The sequence below is a fragment of the Protopterus annectens genome, chromosome 12.part0 (assembly GCF_019279795.1).
Source record: "Protopterus annectens isolate FY-2018-M chromosome 12.part0, PAN1.0, whole genome shotgun sequence".
NCBI classification, from domain to species: Eukaryota; Metazoa; Chordata; order Ceratodontiformes; family Protopteridae; genus Protopterus; species Protopterus annectens.
The window spans coordinates 1246659450-1246673891 of NC_056746.1; the positions used below are offsets into that span (position 1 = coordinate 1246659450).

General features: G+C 37.6%; 1 protein-coding gene across 2 annotated transcripts in view; it reads left to right on the forward strand.

Moving 5' to 3' along the window:
* LOC122817093 (cadherin-like protein 26) overlaps positions 1-14442 on the forward strand; it is a 630240-nt gene that overhangs the window by 65751 nt on the left and 550047 nt on the right. For both annotated transcript variants that reach the window (XM_044090256.1, XM_044090257.1), the window contains exon 2: positions 12993-13073. In XM_044090256.1, the coding sequence (XP_043946191.1) occupies positions 12993-13073 (81 nt within the window). The remainder of the gene's footprint in view (positions 1-12992; positions 13074-14442) is intronic.

Genomic DNA, 14442 nt, shown 5'->3' on the forward strand with positions numbered 1-14442 from the left:
GGTGGCGAAGGTGGATGAGTTAAATACGTTGGGTCAATAGTTCAGAGTAACGGTGAGTATGGAAGAGAGGTGAAGAAGAGAGTACAGGCGGGATGGAGTGGGTGGAGAAGAGTGTCAGGAGTGATTTGTGACAGATGAGTACCTGTAAGAGTGAAAGGGGAGGTCTACAAGAGGGTAGTGAGACCAGCTATGTTATATGGGTTGGAGACAGTGGCATTGACAAAAAGGCAGGAGTTTGAGCTGGATGTGACAGAATTAAAGATGTTAAGATTTGCACTGGGTGTGACGAGGGTGGACAGGATTAGGAATAAGTATATTAGAGGGTCAGCCCAGGTTGGAAGGTTTGGAGACAAAGCCAGAGAGGCACAATTACCTTGGTTTGGACATGTGCTGAGGAGGGATGCTGAGTATATTGGAAAAAAGATGCTAAGGTTGAAGCTACCAGGTAACAGGAAAAGAGGAAGGCCTAAGATAAGGTTTATGGATGTGGTGAGAGAGGACATGCAGGTGGTTGGTGTGACAGAGCAAGATGCAGAGGACAGGAAAAATGGAAACAGGTGATCTGCTGTGGTGACCCCTAATGGGAACAGCCAAAAGAAGATGATGAGTGTACATTATGGCTAAACCAGGATAGGATGTTTTCTAGGATGGGTATATTGTTTCCTGGGGCGATGTAGATGGCAGAGATGGCAAATTTCATGTGTGAGTTAAGATGGCAATTTAGAATGATAAGTTTAGCAGGATGTAAGTCAGGGATAGGGATGGTGACAGGTGAGAGATTTAGGCCATCTTTGTAGAGGATGGCTACTCCACCTTCCTTCTTTGGGCTTCTGTCTAAGCGATATACGTTATAGCCGGGTGGGAGTATTTCTTTATTACTGATATGAGGTTTGAGCCATGTTTCAGATAAAGAATGTGTGGAATAGTTTGGGCTATCCAGGAGTGAAGTTCAGTAATTTTGTTGTTTTGGCTTTGTAAATTAATGGAGTAAATAGTTGGTTGTTTCAGTAAGGGTGTGTTGGTGCTATGAGGATGGGTTACATTGTAAGAGTGAGTGGATGAGGAGGTATAGTGTGAATTTACTGATGTGAAGATAGAGGGGAGAGGGAGAGGGGCCTGGATTTGGGTGGATGTCATCAGAGCATAGTAGATTATTAATGAGATGTGTGAGTGAAGGATAAGGTAATAGGAGGTTGTGTGAGTGAAGGATAAGGTAATAGGAGGTTGTGGAATTTAGTTTTGTATTTGGGGGAGTATGAAGAGGTATGAGATATAGTTAGCTTGTGGAGACAGAAGGGAGAGAAGTTAAAAGGAGATGGTGAGATAATGATTTGGCTGGAGAGGGGATGGGTTTAATTTACAGGCAGGAAGTGGATTGTGAGTGGCTGGGCTGAGAGGAAGGGGAGGGATAGTACAGTATAAATGTAATTGATTTGCAGGTGGGTGGGAATGGGGGTAGAGTAGGGGAGCAAAGTGAGCCCGAGCATAGCAAGGTTGAATGGAGCGGGGCAGCACCCATGGAGAAAATCTCAAGAAACAATCAGAAAAGCAGGTAAGTATGGTAGACATGAAAGCAGGAGAAGGCAGGGGGGAAGAGTAGTTCAGAGAGAAAGAACTAGACTGAGTGGCTCTGTAAATATTAGAAGGCAGTAGATTAGGAGTACAGAAAAACCAGGAGATGGGCAGGGAAGATAGAGGAGTGTAGTTTGCAGTAGTAATTACTATAGAAATAGGATAAGCAGGGGGTGGCAGACAGAGAGCTTACAGCAAGCAGGTAAGTTAGATGGCAGATAGCAGAGTGGGGGCCAAGTTAACATGGAGAGAAACAGGGAATGACCCAGAGATGTTCCAGATTTCAGCCTCCACAGGAGCAGCAGTACAGGTAGCATATAGTGCAGCAATTAACAGTTTAGGCTGGACATACTTAGAATACCCTCTTGATGTACAGGAAGAGATCACGGGGGAATCTTGACTTCAGAAGTTTCCAGGCAGGGTTGGTCAGTGGACTTGGAAGCAGTAAGCAGTATTGCAAACCTACAAAAAATAAAAGAGAGAAGGAGGGGTTATGGGAGAAAAAGGATGCTCAGATAACTGGGACAACTGAAGCCACAAGTAAAAGTATTATTGTAAATGGGGGGGGGTAACACAGTGTAGGATGAGTGAGTGGCTGTAGGTGAGGGTTGCTATTGGCACAATTATGAAGAGATGGGGACAAGGAGTATTGGAAGGCCTAGTGTGTGTTCAGGGTGGGGGGGAGCAAGTGTTAGTATGAAGTTCTGCCTAAATATTTGATAAATAAATATTGAGTTAGAGGATATGGAAAAAAGATACAGGAAGGAAAGAAGATACCTTGTGTTCTTAATTACACTAAGGCTACTAAACAAAAGTACTGGAAGGCTTTGTAAGATGAGTAGAACAGACAGCATGTTATGTGGATGTACATAATACCCGGGTATGTGTATGGGAAGAAACTTAGTGGGATGTCCGGCAAGGAGAGAGCTAAGTGGATATAGACAACATAGAAGTTTTTAGAATGAGCATTTGTAATGATTATTTATCATTTACTTTTTGCTGATGTGATTTGTCTTACTATGTTGGTCATAAAATGTTTCTTAGCTCAAAAAATGATGGTAACCTCAAGTGCAGTTCTGAAGGAGATGGTAGATATACAAACTGTGGTAAAATTTAAGAGTGTATGCAGTAGGCATGGGACTGAATTGGGTAGGGGCAACAACAGATTTGTTGTGCAGATGTTATGTGCCTTGTTCCTCCTTCTGTATGTTGTTATACACTAATATTTTGGAGCTCCCCTTCTCATAAACAACTGTTGAGTACTCTCATCATCTTTGTAAACTCTGTTAGCTACTGTGGTATTATTTCAGCTGCCCCACTGTGTTTTTATATATTTCTGAAACAAATTTTTATCTGTTCAGTACACATACCAACCTTTTCTATTAGCAAATGCTGTCTCTCTTTGAAGAAAACTAACTAGTACTGGCTGGGATGCATTACAGTCCTTTTCAGTATATGTTTTAGCTGTAAAGTACAGGGCTTCCGCAGTCACTTTCAGTGGGTAAAACCTCACCTTCATTAAGTACTTTATTAGATATGTTAGACAGCAGAAGCAGAAGATTTTACATTATATCTTTCCTTGACTTTATTCACCAGTTTTCATTCAACATTTACCATACTTTTCAGAGTAAGGATGCTTGCATATTGTCAGGGGCTCATAGGCCCCTACAAACAAGAAATTACCTTACCTCACCTTACCGTCTGACTTTTTGTACTTGTAGCTGAGTGACTGACCAGCTTATCATTTGTGCCTAACTAGTAGGAGAACCCTAACTCTGTTTGCCATTTGACATGCTAAGTACCTTCAGAGGATCACTTTCTAACCTTTAACCTCTTCCTACCATGTAAAATCCTCCTATACCTAACCTTGACTACTTGTAGTCAGTTAGATGGAAGGATAGAATGTACTATTCATAACTGTTTGTTTATTTCAAGATGGACTTGCTACTTCTGTATTTCACCATTTCTGCATATAACCCAACTTCAATTAATTGCTCATCATTTTTGTATTTCATGTCCTGAGGCAGCATCCTTACTTTTATTTGCTTTCCTGTGATCCTTTTAACTCCATTTCACCACATATATTGGTTGTGTTCAGGCCAGAAACCACTCACAAAATTTGTTAGAAATGAGAAAAAGGCAGGTGTGTTCGGCTGACATATCAGTACTTTGGTGTGTATCAGACTTTCTTCTGTCATCAGTGCTCTATGGATTCTCCACAGGTGTTCTCATTAGAAAACCAGAGCAGAAACTTCATTTTAACCAAGTAGCACTTAACTCTGTCCTTGATTTGCTCCTAATAAACCTATACTTCTGAAATTCCTTAATGAAAGAATGTTCGTGATTATAGCACAACCTCCCACTCAAAAAAAAAAAAATCATATGCACAAGTTTGCTACCAATTATCTTGATCAGGTTAAAACTAATTTTTTATTGAAATGTTGAAATCTGCCTGCTTTGTGAATATTTTCCTTTGAGAGAGAAGATGCATAAAATTGGGGTAAACCTGATCTTATACTTTCTATGGCTAACTTAGGGTATTTCCATTTTCAAAGGTTTACTTGGATTGATGATATAATTCTACAGCTGCCATTACTTGTGCAAGATTTACAAAGATCTGAACTGGATTACACTAATGTATTACTCCAAGGTCTGACATTATAGTACTTAGACCCTTTACTTAATGCAGTACTTTTCACTGTGGGTATCAGAATATATAAGTATGATGTTTCTGCTGTGTAATTTGCACTGGCTGCTGGTGAAATGGCACCTGTCTTACAAGTTTTTTTTTCTATGTGCTTTTCACTCCTCTGCAAGCCAACCCTCAAATCTCCCTCCACTAGGCTTGAGCCCAGTCATTCCCTAGTGGTAGAGAACCCCAAATCTGCTAAGCTGAGAGTTGTATAGAAGGACTGTCATTCATACTTTGGGGTGCTGGTGCACTCTCTGGCTTCTTGGCAATGAAAGCATTTTTAGTAAATCCATAACCCCTGTGTAGGGTGGGGGTTTACGTGTTAGCCATATTAGTGCAGAGACACATAATACCCTCCCCCTGCAAGTGCACTATCCTGTGTACTTGGTAATGTGGACAGCCTCAAGGCAGTGGCATGTGGAAGTCCCCCAAGATGCTACTCCAGTACTACCCTTCCATATAGGGATTGTGGCTACAAGTGTCATGATCCGTTTCACTTCCCTGTGGATGGGCGTGCATAACCTTCCACATCTGAACTGGTAAGATCCTTAGTTGTTAAATGAACTCCAGTCACTTGGGTTGTAGTCAAAGATTTATATCTCTATGTCACTGTCACTGGTCTGTTACAAAATAGGTGTTTTGTTCAGCATACATGTAGTTCATTGAGAGGCTTTTTGATTTCTTTTCATCATGATTTGTCAAAATCACAAGTTCTTTCATAAGTGTCAGTGGTGCACTCTAGTGTGTTTTTTCACTTTTTCCCATTGTAGTATGACTATGGGTCTGATGCAGCAGGGCTTGTGTGTGTGTTTTTTATAGTTTTTGGAGTGTGACTCAGTAGTATTATTTAACTGGACACACTGTCATGGTCCTGCTAGAGTTTCAGCATGTATGATCAGACAATGCTGCACTTCTTTCTTTTTCTAGGTACACTTGGCAGCGTTACGATGATCTGCCACTGCAGGCTCCTGGGATTGGAAATTTGGAAGCACTTCATAAAGTGCTGACAATGCATTGTTTACTCAAGGCACTGATTTATGCACCTGAGGAATCCCGCTGGGTGAAAGTTTTTACTGCGCATCTGGAAATTGCTTGGAATCATAAAAGGACTTCAGTTCACTCTGTGCACCTGGAAAATTGTTTGGAATTATTAAAGGATTTCAGCTCACTCTGCCCTGGTTTCCAGTAATTTCTTTTTTTGCTTTGGACTCTGATGGTGTATCATTGGATTCACCTGCATGCTGGTTCACCCATCTTTTGTTGATTTAATGCCGTAAAACAAATTTTATAGAATATACAAGTGCTTATTCAGTTTTATATAGATGTCTTGCTAAAGGTTTTTTTTTTATAAATTAAGTTACACTCATTTGCATTCATTCATTTCATGTATTTTACTTGCACTGCATTGTAACACATTGAGCTGTAGCTTATGCTGTGTACATTGTGTTGTTGTTCTTTTATTTTTCAACTATTTTTATAATTTCTTAAGACAGTTTGTTTTATCTTGCTCTGCACAATATTTACATGAATTCTTTACTGTGCTTCCTACTGTAAATACTGTGTTCATTATCATGCTGAAATCCGTTTGCATGTATTCATGTGTATCCTGCAGCAAGGGTGAAAAGTATGAATCCTTTCACCTTCAATGGGATGGGGGTTGGGGGTTGGCATAATGTTTAACTTGTTTACCTTACAGACACAAAGTACAGGGTTTGATCCTCTCCTTTGTGAAGCATGATTAGGCTTAAAAAGCTCTTCTATGGGGGTAGTTAGCCTAGTAACTACCCGTGAACCTGTTAATGTGCATAGTTTATTTGTGCTGTACATTTTACCCTCTTTCATGTCGGAAAACAAGCAAAAATGCATGTCTTCAAGATGTATTTTTACAGTGCAGTCATGTTTGTTATAATGTGTGTAGTCTGTTTACATAGTGTACATTTTTCCCTTTTGAGTCATGTGGAAATAGAAAAATGGATGTTTATAGCAGAAAACCAAAGTAACGTATGTACATAATAAACACACACTCACTCATTTTACATGCAGATAAGCACATGCTTATAGGTGGTTGTGGGTCTATGAATGTATATGTGTACTTGTATGAGTGTGTATGTGTAAGTATAAAACTTCTAGGCTAAACTCAACAGGTTTTACTTTAAAAAAATTGAAATTATTTCCTTGATCAGAAATCAGTTTATCATAAACAATGATACACAGAGAGCTCTGTATAAGAGGCATTCTGATTTCTGATGTTTTGATGTAAAATGATTGTGTGTGCAACTTTGAGTCAAGTTCAGGTATGTTAGCATGGCATAATTAAGAGCAGATACATAATATATAGCATAGTAAGTGCATTAAAATTTTTGAAATATTTATGTTAGTAGACCTTTACAGCATGTTGTATGATAAAAGCGTTACTGTAAGAATATTATTTTTGCACAGTGGTAGTGTTGTCGCCTCACAGCAAGAGGTTCTCTGGTTTGATTCTCAGCTGGAGTGCCTTCTGTGTGGAGTCTGCATGTCCTCCCTCCATTTGTGTGGGTTTCCTCTGGGTGCTCTGGTTTCCTCCCATGCTACAAAGACATGCATCTGGAGCATTCCTCCCCGGGCCTCTGCTGAAAATTGGCTTTGTTCCAAGTCAGAGTTTCCCAGTTAACAAATGTTAAATAAATAAAAAAAATACTTTACTGACAAGTATTACAGAAGAACATTCTAGCATACTGTCTAGTGGTATGAAGTTATTATTGTCATGATGTAGATCAAAAATTACTCCCGAACACTCTAGCATACTGTTTGGGGGTATGCAATTATTGTTGTCAGCATGTAGATCAAGAATTACTCCAGTACACTCTAGCACACTATTTGGTGGTATGAAGTTATTGTTTGGTGCCATGATGTAGATCAAGAATTACTCCAGAATACTTTAGCATACTGTTTGGGGGACTCCAGAACACTTTAACATACTGTTTTGGGGGTATGAAGTTATTGTCACAATGTAGATTAAGACACAAAAAAAGAAGATAAAGTGCTGTGCAAAACCAGAAACCCAATCCTTCAGCACTATGAATGTCACCAAGTAAGCACTAGCAGGCAAATCTTCCCAAAACAGTTTTATTGCAGCAATAAAGGCTGTCCAAAGTGCATTAACGATAGCAGCATCCACAATACAATGTAAGTGTAAGGCAAATTAGCTGTGAGACCTATGAGTATTTCATGATTGAATTTCCTGTGGTACCAATTATAAAAGGCCTGCCCAAAATACATAAAAATGTTGTACCCGTGCCGATGAGACCCATCGTAGCTAGTGAGAGATGGTGTACATACACAATCTCTTCTTTTTTGGAACGTATGCTGAGACCAATGGTAGATGCTATTCCTAATATACTGTCAGATTCCTATCAACTGATTCAGTCTCTGAAAGACTTTAAACTTGATAAAGATGTTTCTAACTATATATTAGTAACAATGGACGTAGTTAACCTGTTTACATGCATACCTAATGAGTTAGGACAGCAAGCCATAAATGATTTATTAGTCATCAAATCTCAATATAGTAAGAACAGACAGATACTGATTAATTATCTACTTGAGATAGTACTCAACAACAATGTTTTTATGTTCAAAGATAACTTTTACCTACAGAAGTGGGGGGTTGCCATGGGCACCCCCTGCGCTAACAGTTACGCAAACCTAGTAGTTTACGAGTGGGAAAGTAAGTTCCTATTTAATCACACTCTATTTAGCAATGTCAAACTCTACAAAAGGTTTGTGGATGATGTACTCCTTGTTTGGGAAGGTAGTCAGAATGACTGTATTAAATTTATAAAAGACATAGAAACCACGAGTCCTTTTCTCAGGTTCACTGCTGAAACCTCGAACTCAGAGATTAATTTTTTAGACCTAACTTTAAGGCTTAATACAGATAGGCAAATCAGTACTTCACTCTACAGAAAACCAACTTGGAAGAACTCTTTGTTAAAATTTGAGAGTATGCACCCCAGACATACTTTCTCAGGTATAGTCATTAGTCAACTCAATAGAATATCAAGAATCTGTACTAATGAAGCTGATTGTCTGCATGAAGTTGCACTGTTAGAACAGCTACTTAAAGACAGAGGATACAACAACAATCTTATTAGGGACTGCAAACAGTATGTATTAGGTACTCCATTGAATACGCATACTCCAACACAGGGTCACCACCAGTTTTTTCATCGCAAAAATAGAAAGCAGGACCATATAGAAAAAATATCATTTCTGCTGAAATACACGAGTGATGTACTAAATATCCAAAAAATCATAAAAAAGAACTGGAATGTACTAAATATGGACCCATATACCACACAGATAGTTGGCACATACCCTACCTTTAGCTACAGAAATTGTAGCAACCTTAAACAAATTTTATGTATAGATAAACCTAACATCATTAATAAGGAAGTGATTCCACTCAAGATAGGGACTTTCCCTTGTGGTAAATGTCACATGTGCCCACACATCTCCAGGGAACAAGTTTTTGAACATCCTCAAGGATTATATGTTTTTAAACCAAACAATTTTTACAACTGTGATAGTACAAACCTTGTATACCTTGCCACATGTGAATGCTGTCCAGCATTCTATGTGGGTCTCACCAAAAGGAGACTTAGAGACAGAGTGTATAACCATCTCTACGATATCAGGAAGAAGAATGAGCAAAGTGCACTTGCCAAACATATCAATGAATTTAACTCACATTATTTTACTTTTAAAGTATTACAAATACTAAGAAACAATGCCAGAGGAGGAGACAACATCAACCATTTAGCCAGCATGGAATTAAAATGGATACTTTTATTGAAAGCACATGTCGATCCTGGGATAAACCAGTCTTTATCTATAAAGCCCATATTAAACAATAGACCTCTATAATAGTATACCTTATTTTGAGGCTACTTCAGTCAGTTTTATGTTTTAACCCGACCCTTAGTGAGTCTTTATTGTAATATATTTCTGCTATTTTTACTAACCTCCACTGTTTAAATTAGATGTTTTAGATATATTTCATTAATAAGAGTTATATTATTGTTGAGTTCTGATACGTTATGATTGACTGCTTGTGCTTAGAACAGCTTATTTTGATGTTACATATTACCTTATTATATTTATGATCCTTAATAATCTGGGTAGTTAGAAAAGCACCTATGAATTTGCTGTATAATGACATACATTAAATAACGCGTCATGTCCATAAACCTGACGTGAGATCTTTATGATAGAGGTCCTCCTTTAGAATGCGCTCTCTAATTTTAACTTTTAATTTTAGTTCATAAATAAGGCTATACTAGAATGGATTCACCCTCTTTTAAAAATATGTTACATTTTGGACACAATATGTCTTACGATAAATTTTCTAGATGTTCAACATTAGAATTTTATATTCTATGTTCATGTGAAAGCTAATTCCATGGTTCACAAAACGCAAAGGGGGAAAAAAATGTTTATTTTATGCATCCTCGTTTTATATGAGATTACACGAGAAAGTTAAGTTATGGTAGCAGATTTCATGATCGCTGTCACTGTGTTTAAACAATTTTACACAATGCTTTGTTATGATACTTGTATTTTATAAATCAGGCGCCTTGAACACTGTTATGTTGTTCAGAATGAAATTTTGCTGGTCAACATCAATTATATATGAAGAAAATGCAATTGTTTCAGTCTGAGACGGGAATGAAACACTGTTACCGTTTATAATTCTTGTTGGAAAATGTCATAGGATTTTTGTATTAGCAGCCACACAGGGCTCCAGTGAATGCTAGATATTATGTCACATATATATTTTTATGTACTAAGAATGTCATGAGCACTTTAAGTGTTGCAAACTTTAAGTGTTGGAAATTTTGGTAATTGCTTTGATTGATTAACTGAAGCAATTGAAAAGCCCGCCAAAAATGTTTATATATATAAACAAGATTTACTTGTATATGTAATCTGATCTGAAGAAGCATAGCTTGTCTATGCGAAAGCGCTCATTTTATCTCATATTAAATTTTATTCTCTTTTTTATTACAAACGGAGGTTTTGGTTTATACGTGGTGACTCCTTCTGTTTCCTGATACTTACAGACACAAAGTACAGGGTTTGATCCTCTCCTTTGTGAAGCATGATTAGGCTTAAAAAGCTCTTCTATGGGGGTAGTTAGCCTAGTAACTACCCGTGAACCTGTTAATGTGCATAGTTTATTTGTGCTGTACATTTTACCCTCTTTCATGTCGGAAAACAAGCAAAAATGCATGTCTTCAAGATGTATTTTTACAGTGCAGTCATGTTTGTTATAATGTGTGTAGTCTGTTTACATAGTGTACATTTTTCCCTTTTGAGTCATGTGGAAATAGAAAAATGGATGTTTATAGCAGAAAACCAAAGTAACGTATGTACATAATAAACACACACTCACTCATTTTACATGCAGATAAGCACATGCTTATAGGTGGTTGTGGGTCTATGAATGTATATGTGTACTTGTATGAGTGTGTATGTGTAAGTATAAAACTTCTAGGCTAAACTCAACAGGTTTTTACTTTCAAAAAATTGAAATTATTTCCTTGATCAGAAATCAGTTTATCATAAACAATGATACACAGAGAGCTCTGTATAAGAGGCATTCTGATTTCTGATGTTTTGATGTAAAATGATTGTGTGTGCAACTTTGAGTCAAGTTCAGGTATGTTAGCATGGCATAATTAAGAGCAGATACATAATATATAGCATAGTAAGTGCATTAAAATTTTTGAAATATTTATGTTAGTAGACCTTTACAGCATGTTGTATGATAAAAGCGTTACTGTAAGAATATTATTTTTGCACAGTGGTAGTGTTGTCGCCTCACAGCAAGAGGTTCTCTGGTTTGATTCTCAGCTGGAGTGCCTTCTGTGTGGAGTCTGCATGTCCTCCCTCCATTTGTGTGGGTTTCCTCTGGGTGCTCTGGTTTCCTCCCATGCTACAAAGACATGCATCTGGAGCATTCCTCCCCGGGCCTCTGCTGAAAATTGGCTTTGTTCCAAGTCAGAGTTTCCCAGTTAACAAATGTTAAATAAATAAAAAAATACTTTACTGACAAGTATTACAGAAGAACATTCTAGCATACTGTCTAGTGGTATGAAGTTATTATTGTCATGATGTAGATCAAAAATTACTCCCGAACACTCTAGCATACTGTTTGGGGGTATGCAATTATTGTTGTCAGCATGTAGATCAAGAATTACTCCAGTACACTCTAGCTCACTATTTGGTGGTATGAAGTTATTGTTTGGTGCCATGATGTAGATCAAGAATTACTCCAGAATACTTTAGCATACTGTTTGGGGGACTCCAGAACACTTTAACATACTGTTTTGGGGGTATGAAGTTATTGTCACAATGTAGATTAAGACACAAAAAAAGAAGATAAAGTGCTGTGCAAAACCAGAAACCCAATCCTTCAGCACTATGAATGTCACCAAGTAAGCACTAGCAGGCAAATCTTCCCAAAACAGTTTTATTGCAGCAATAAAGGCTGTCCAAAGTGCATTAACGATAGCAGCATCCACAATACAATGTAAGTGATGAAAACGTTTTGTGGATGCTGCTATTGTTACTGCACTTTGGAGAGCCTTTATTGCTGCAATAAAACTGTTTTGGGAAGATTTGCCTGCTTGTACATACTTGGTGACATTCATAGTGCTGAAGGATTTGATGTAAATTAAGAATTACTCCAGAACATTCTAGCATACTGTCTTGTGGTATGAAGTTACTGTTGTCATGATGTAGATGAAGAATTACTCCAGAACATTCTAGCATACTGTTTGGGGTTATGAAGTTATTGTTGTCAGGATGTATATTAACTTATGTTGTCTACTACTTCCACTGTCTTGATCATTTATAATATTTTCCATATCAAGAAGTTATTTTCTTTTGATATATAGTCTTATACAAAAGACTCAGTGAGTAGAGTAATAACCAGTTTTAAGATTAATTTTAGATAATTTTATTGAGCAGCTTATTTTGGTGAGGCACATCAAACTAATTTTCTGTAGAAATAAATATTAAATTTAGAGTAGGTTTAGAGTTTTTTTTATGAGTGAGATTGACTAGCTGGAAAGAGTCACAGCTCATCTAGCTTCATATCTACATTAATATTCTGGCAGTTGGCATTAGAGAGTTAAGACTGTGAGTTGCAGTTTCTGTGGTGTGGGGTTTGATTCCCTCAACTCTCATTTGCCTACTGTGTGACCTCAACAAGTCACTTAACCAGACATTGCTAGTGGGTTGCCACTGAAATGCGACTTTGTGCCCACTTGGCCTATCTAATTGAGAAATGGGCATTATTATTATTGTTATTGTTATTATTATTATTATTATTATTATTATTATGTATGATTTCAGAGTTTCTCTGAAATAGTGCTAACATGAATTAACATAATGAAAGGGGAAAAATGAACATAGCTGATGTTTAAAGGAGCATGTTTTCCTGTCTTTTGAAAAGCAATGCTATTGACTCTTACTTTAACAGAATATATTGTAGTTTGATTCAATGGATTGTTTTCTTTAATAACATTATTGAGAAATACAAAGAAATGTAAAGCAAGTAAACATTTTCAATTGGTTGGAATATTAGAACCATGTTTTCTTGTAATGGACAGTTGAAGTTGATAAACAGCAAAATTCTGACTGCTCTGAGCTGACAAAGAATCATATGTTTTCTCACAAGGCAGCACTGGTCCACCTTTCATTCCAAAATGAAGAAAAGGCTAAGAGACATAAGTCACTACAAAAGCGAGATGTCGGAATGGTATGTCAGTTTGACTTTCTTAATTCATTCTATGGGGATGATGATGATAATGATTTTGATGATAACATTTTAAAACTTTTGATCTTCAGAAAAAGGAGGCAATGACACTACTGTAGTGAATTATGCACTGATCTAGGATTCTGTGTTTAAAAAAACTCCTATTCAGGTGATGATAATAATAGTTGGTGTATAATCCTTACCTCCCCAATAGATAACAAAGAAGCAACATTGGTATTGCATGGGGTGGTTCTTGACTATTTATAACCATTATACAACAAGAGCAGCTGGTTAGGCAGAAAGAGCTGCAGTACCAGCCTCTCTTAGCTCATATGCAAAAATGTTTTGATTCATCCACCAGATATTCCCCATTCCTCCTTCATGTGCTTTATTCAAAGACCATGTTCAGTAATGACCGACTCACTGACATTGCTTTATTTATCTGGTCCATCACTGTCTATCTGAAGTATGTTTAAATCCCCTTACCCTTTTTATTTTTATGCACCTTCTGCATGTGGAGAGTGCTCCAGTCATCCACCACCCCCATCAAAAGGAAACATTTCTTCACATTTCCTCTATGTACACACACGCTCCATTCTGTTCTCATGATACTTTAAATGCTTGTTATCAGAAATGGTATGCATGGTCCTGTCTAGGAGGCCTGTGGTTAATTTATGCTCATTGTCCACCTAACACTTCAGCTGTTGCTGCTTCTTGCTTGTGTCAGTCCTAACACATGTTTGTATGCCTCCTCCTCTCCTCTTTTGCTGCTGTGGTTGGGAATGTCTACCATAACTGTTATTCCCCACTTTACCTATCACATTACATTTGTCTGACGAAAGAAGAAAACTTTCATCTCAAGCTACCTTTTCTTATTCCTCTATGTATAGTCACATTTGTTTTCCTCTTTTCCTAATATTTAAATATGTATACTTTTTTCATGACACTGCCCTCCTAATCCATCTAGAATTAAGTTCAATCTCAGAGGCATACCTTTCTATGTCATCATTCGTAAAAATGCATATTTTCTGGGCTGAAATGTAGAATCTTCCTGAAACAAAGCTGCTATCTCTATCACATCTTCCCACATCCTCTTAGCAGACTTAGCCTATTTCCCCTAGTTTGTCTTAAGTTTGTGTTGTATTTTTCATTCTTCTCTCAGCTGACGTATTAGCTGCAGATAAATCTGCTGAAAAGATTGTATATACCCTTTGTTATGACTTCTGTTTGCAGTGTCCCTTGTCCTAATAGCTACCACCTCTGCCATTTCTCCAGACATATCGCTGGTGCCATTATTTTCTGTTTCTTTCCCTTTGAAACTGCCCGATTCCTTTACTGCCATGTGTTGGTACATCTGAGTTCGAAGACGGAC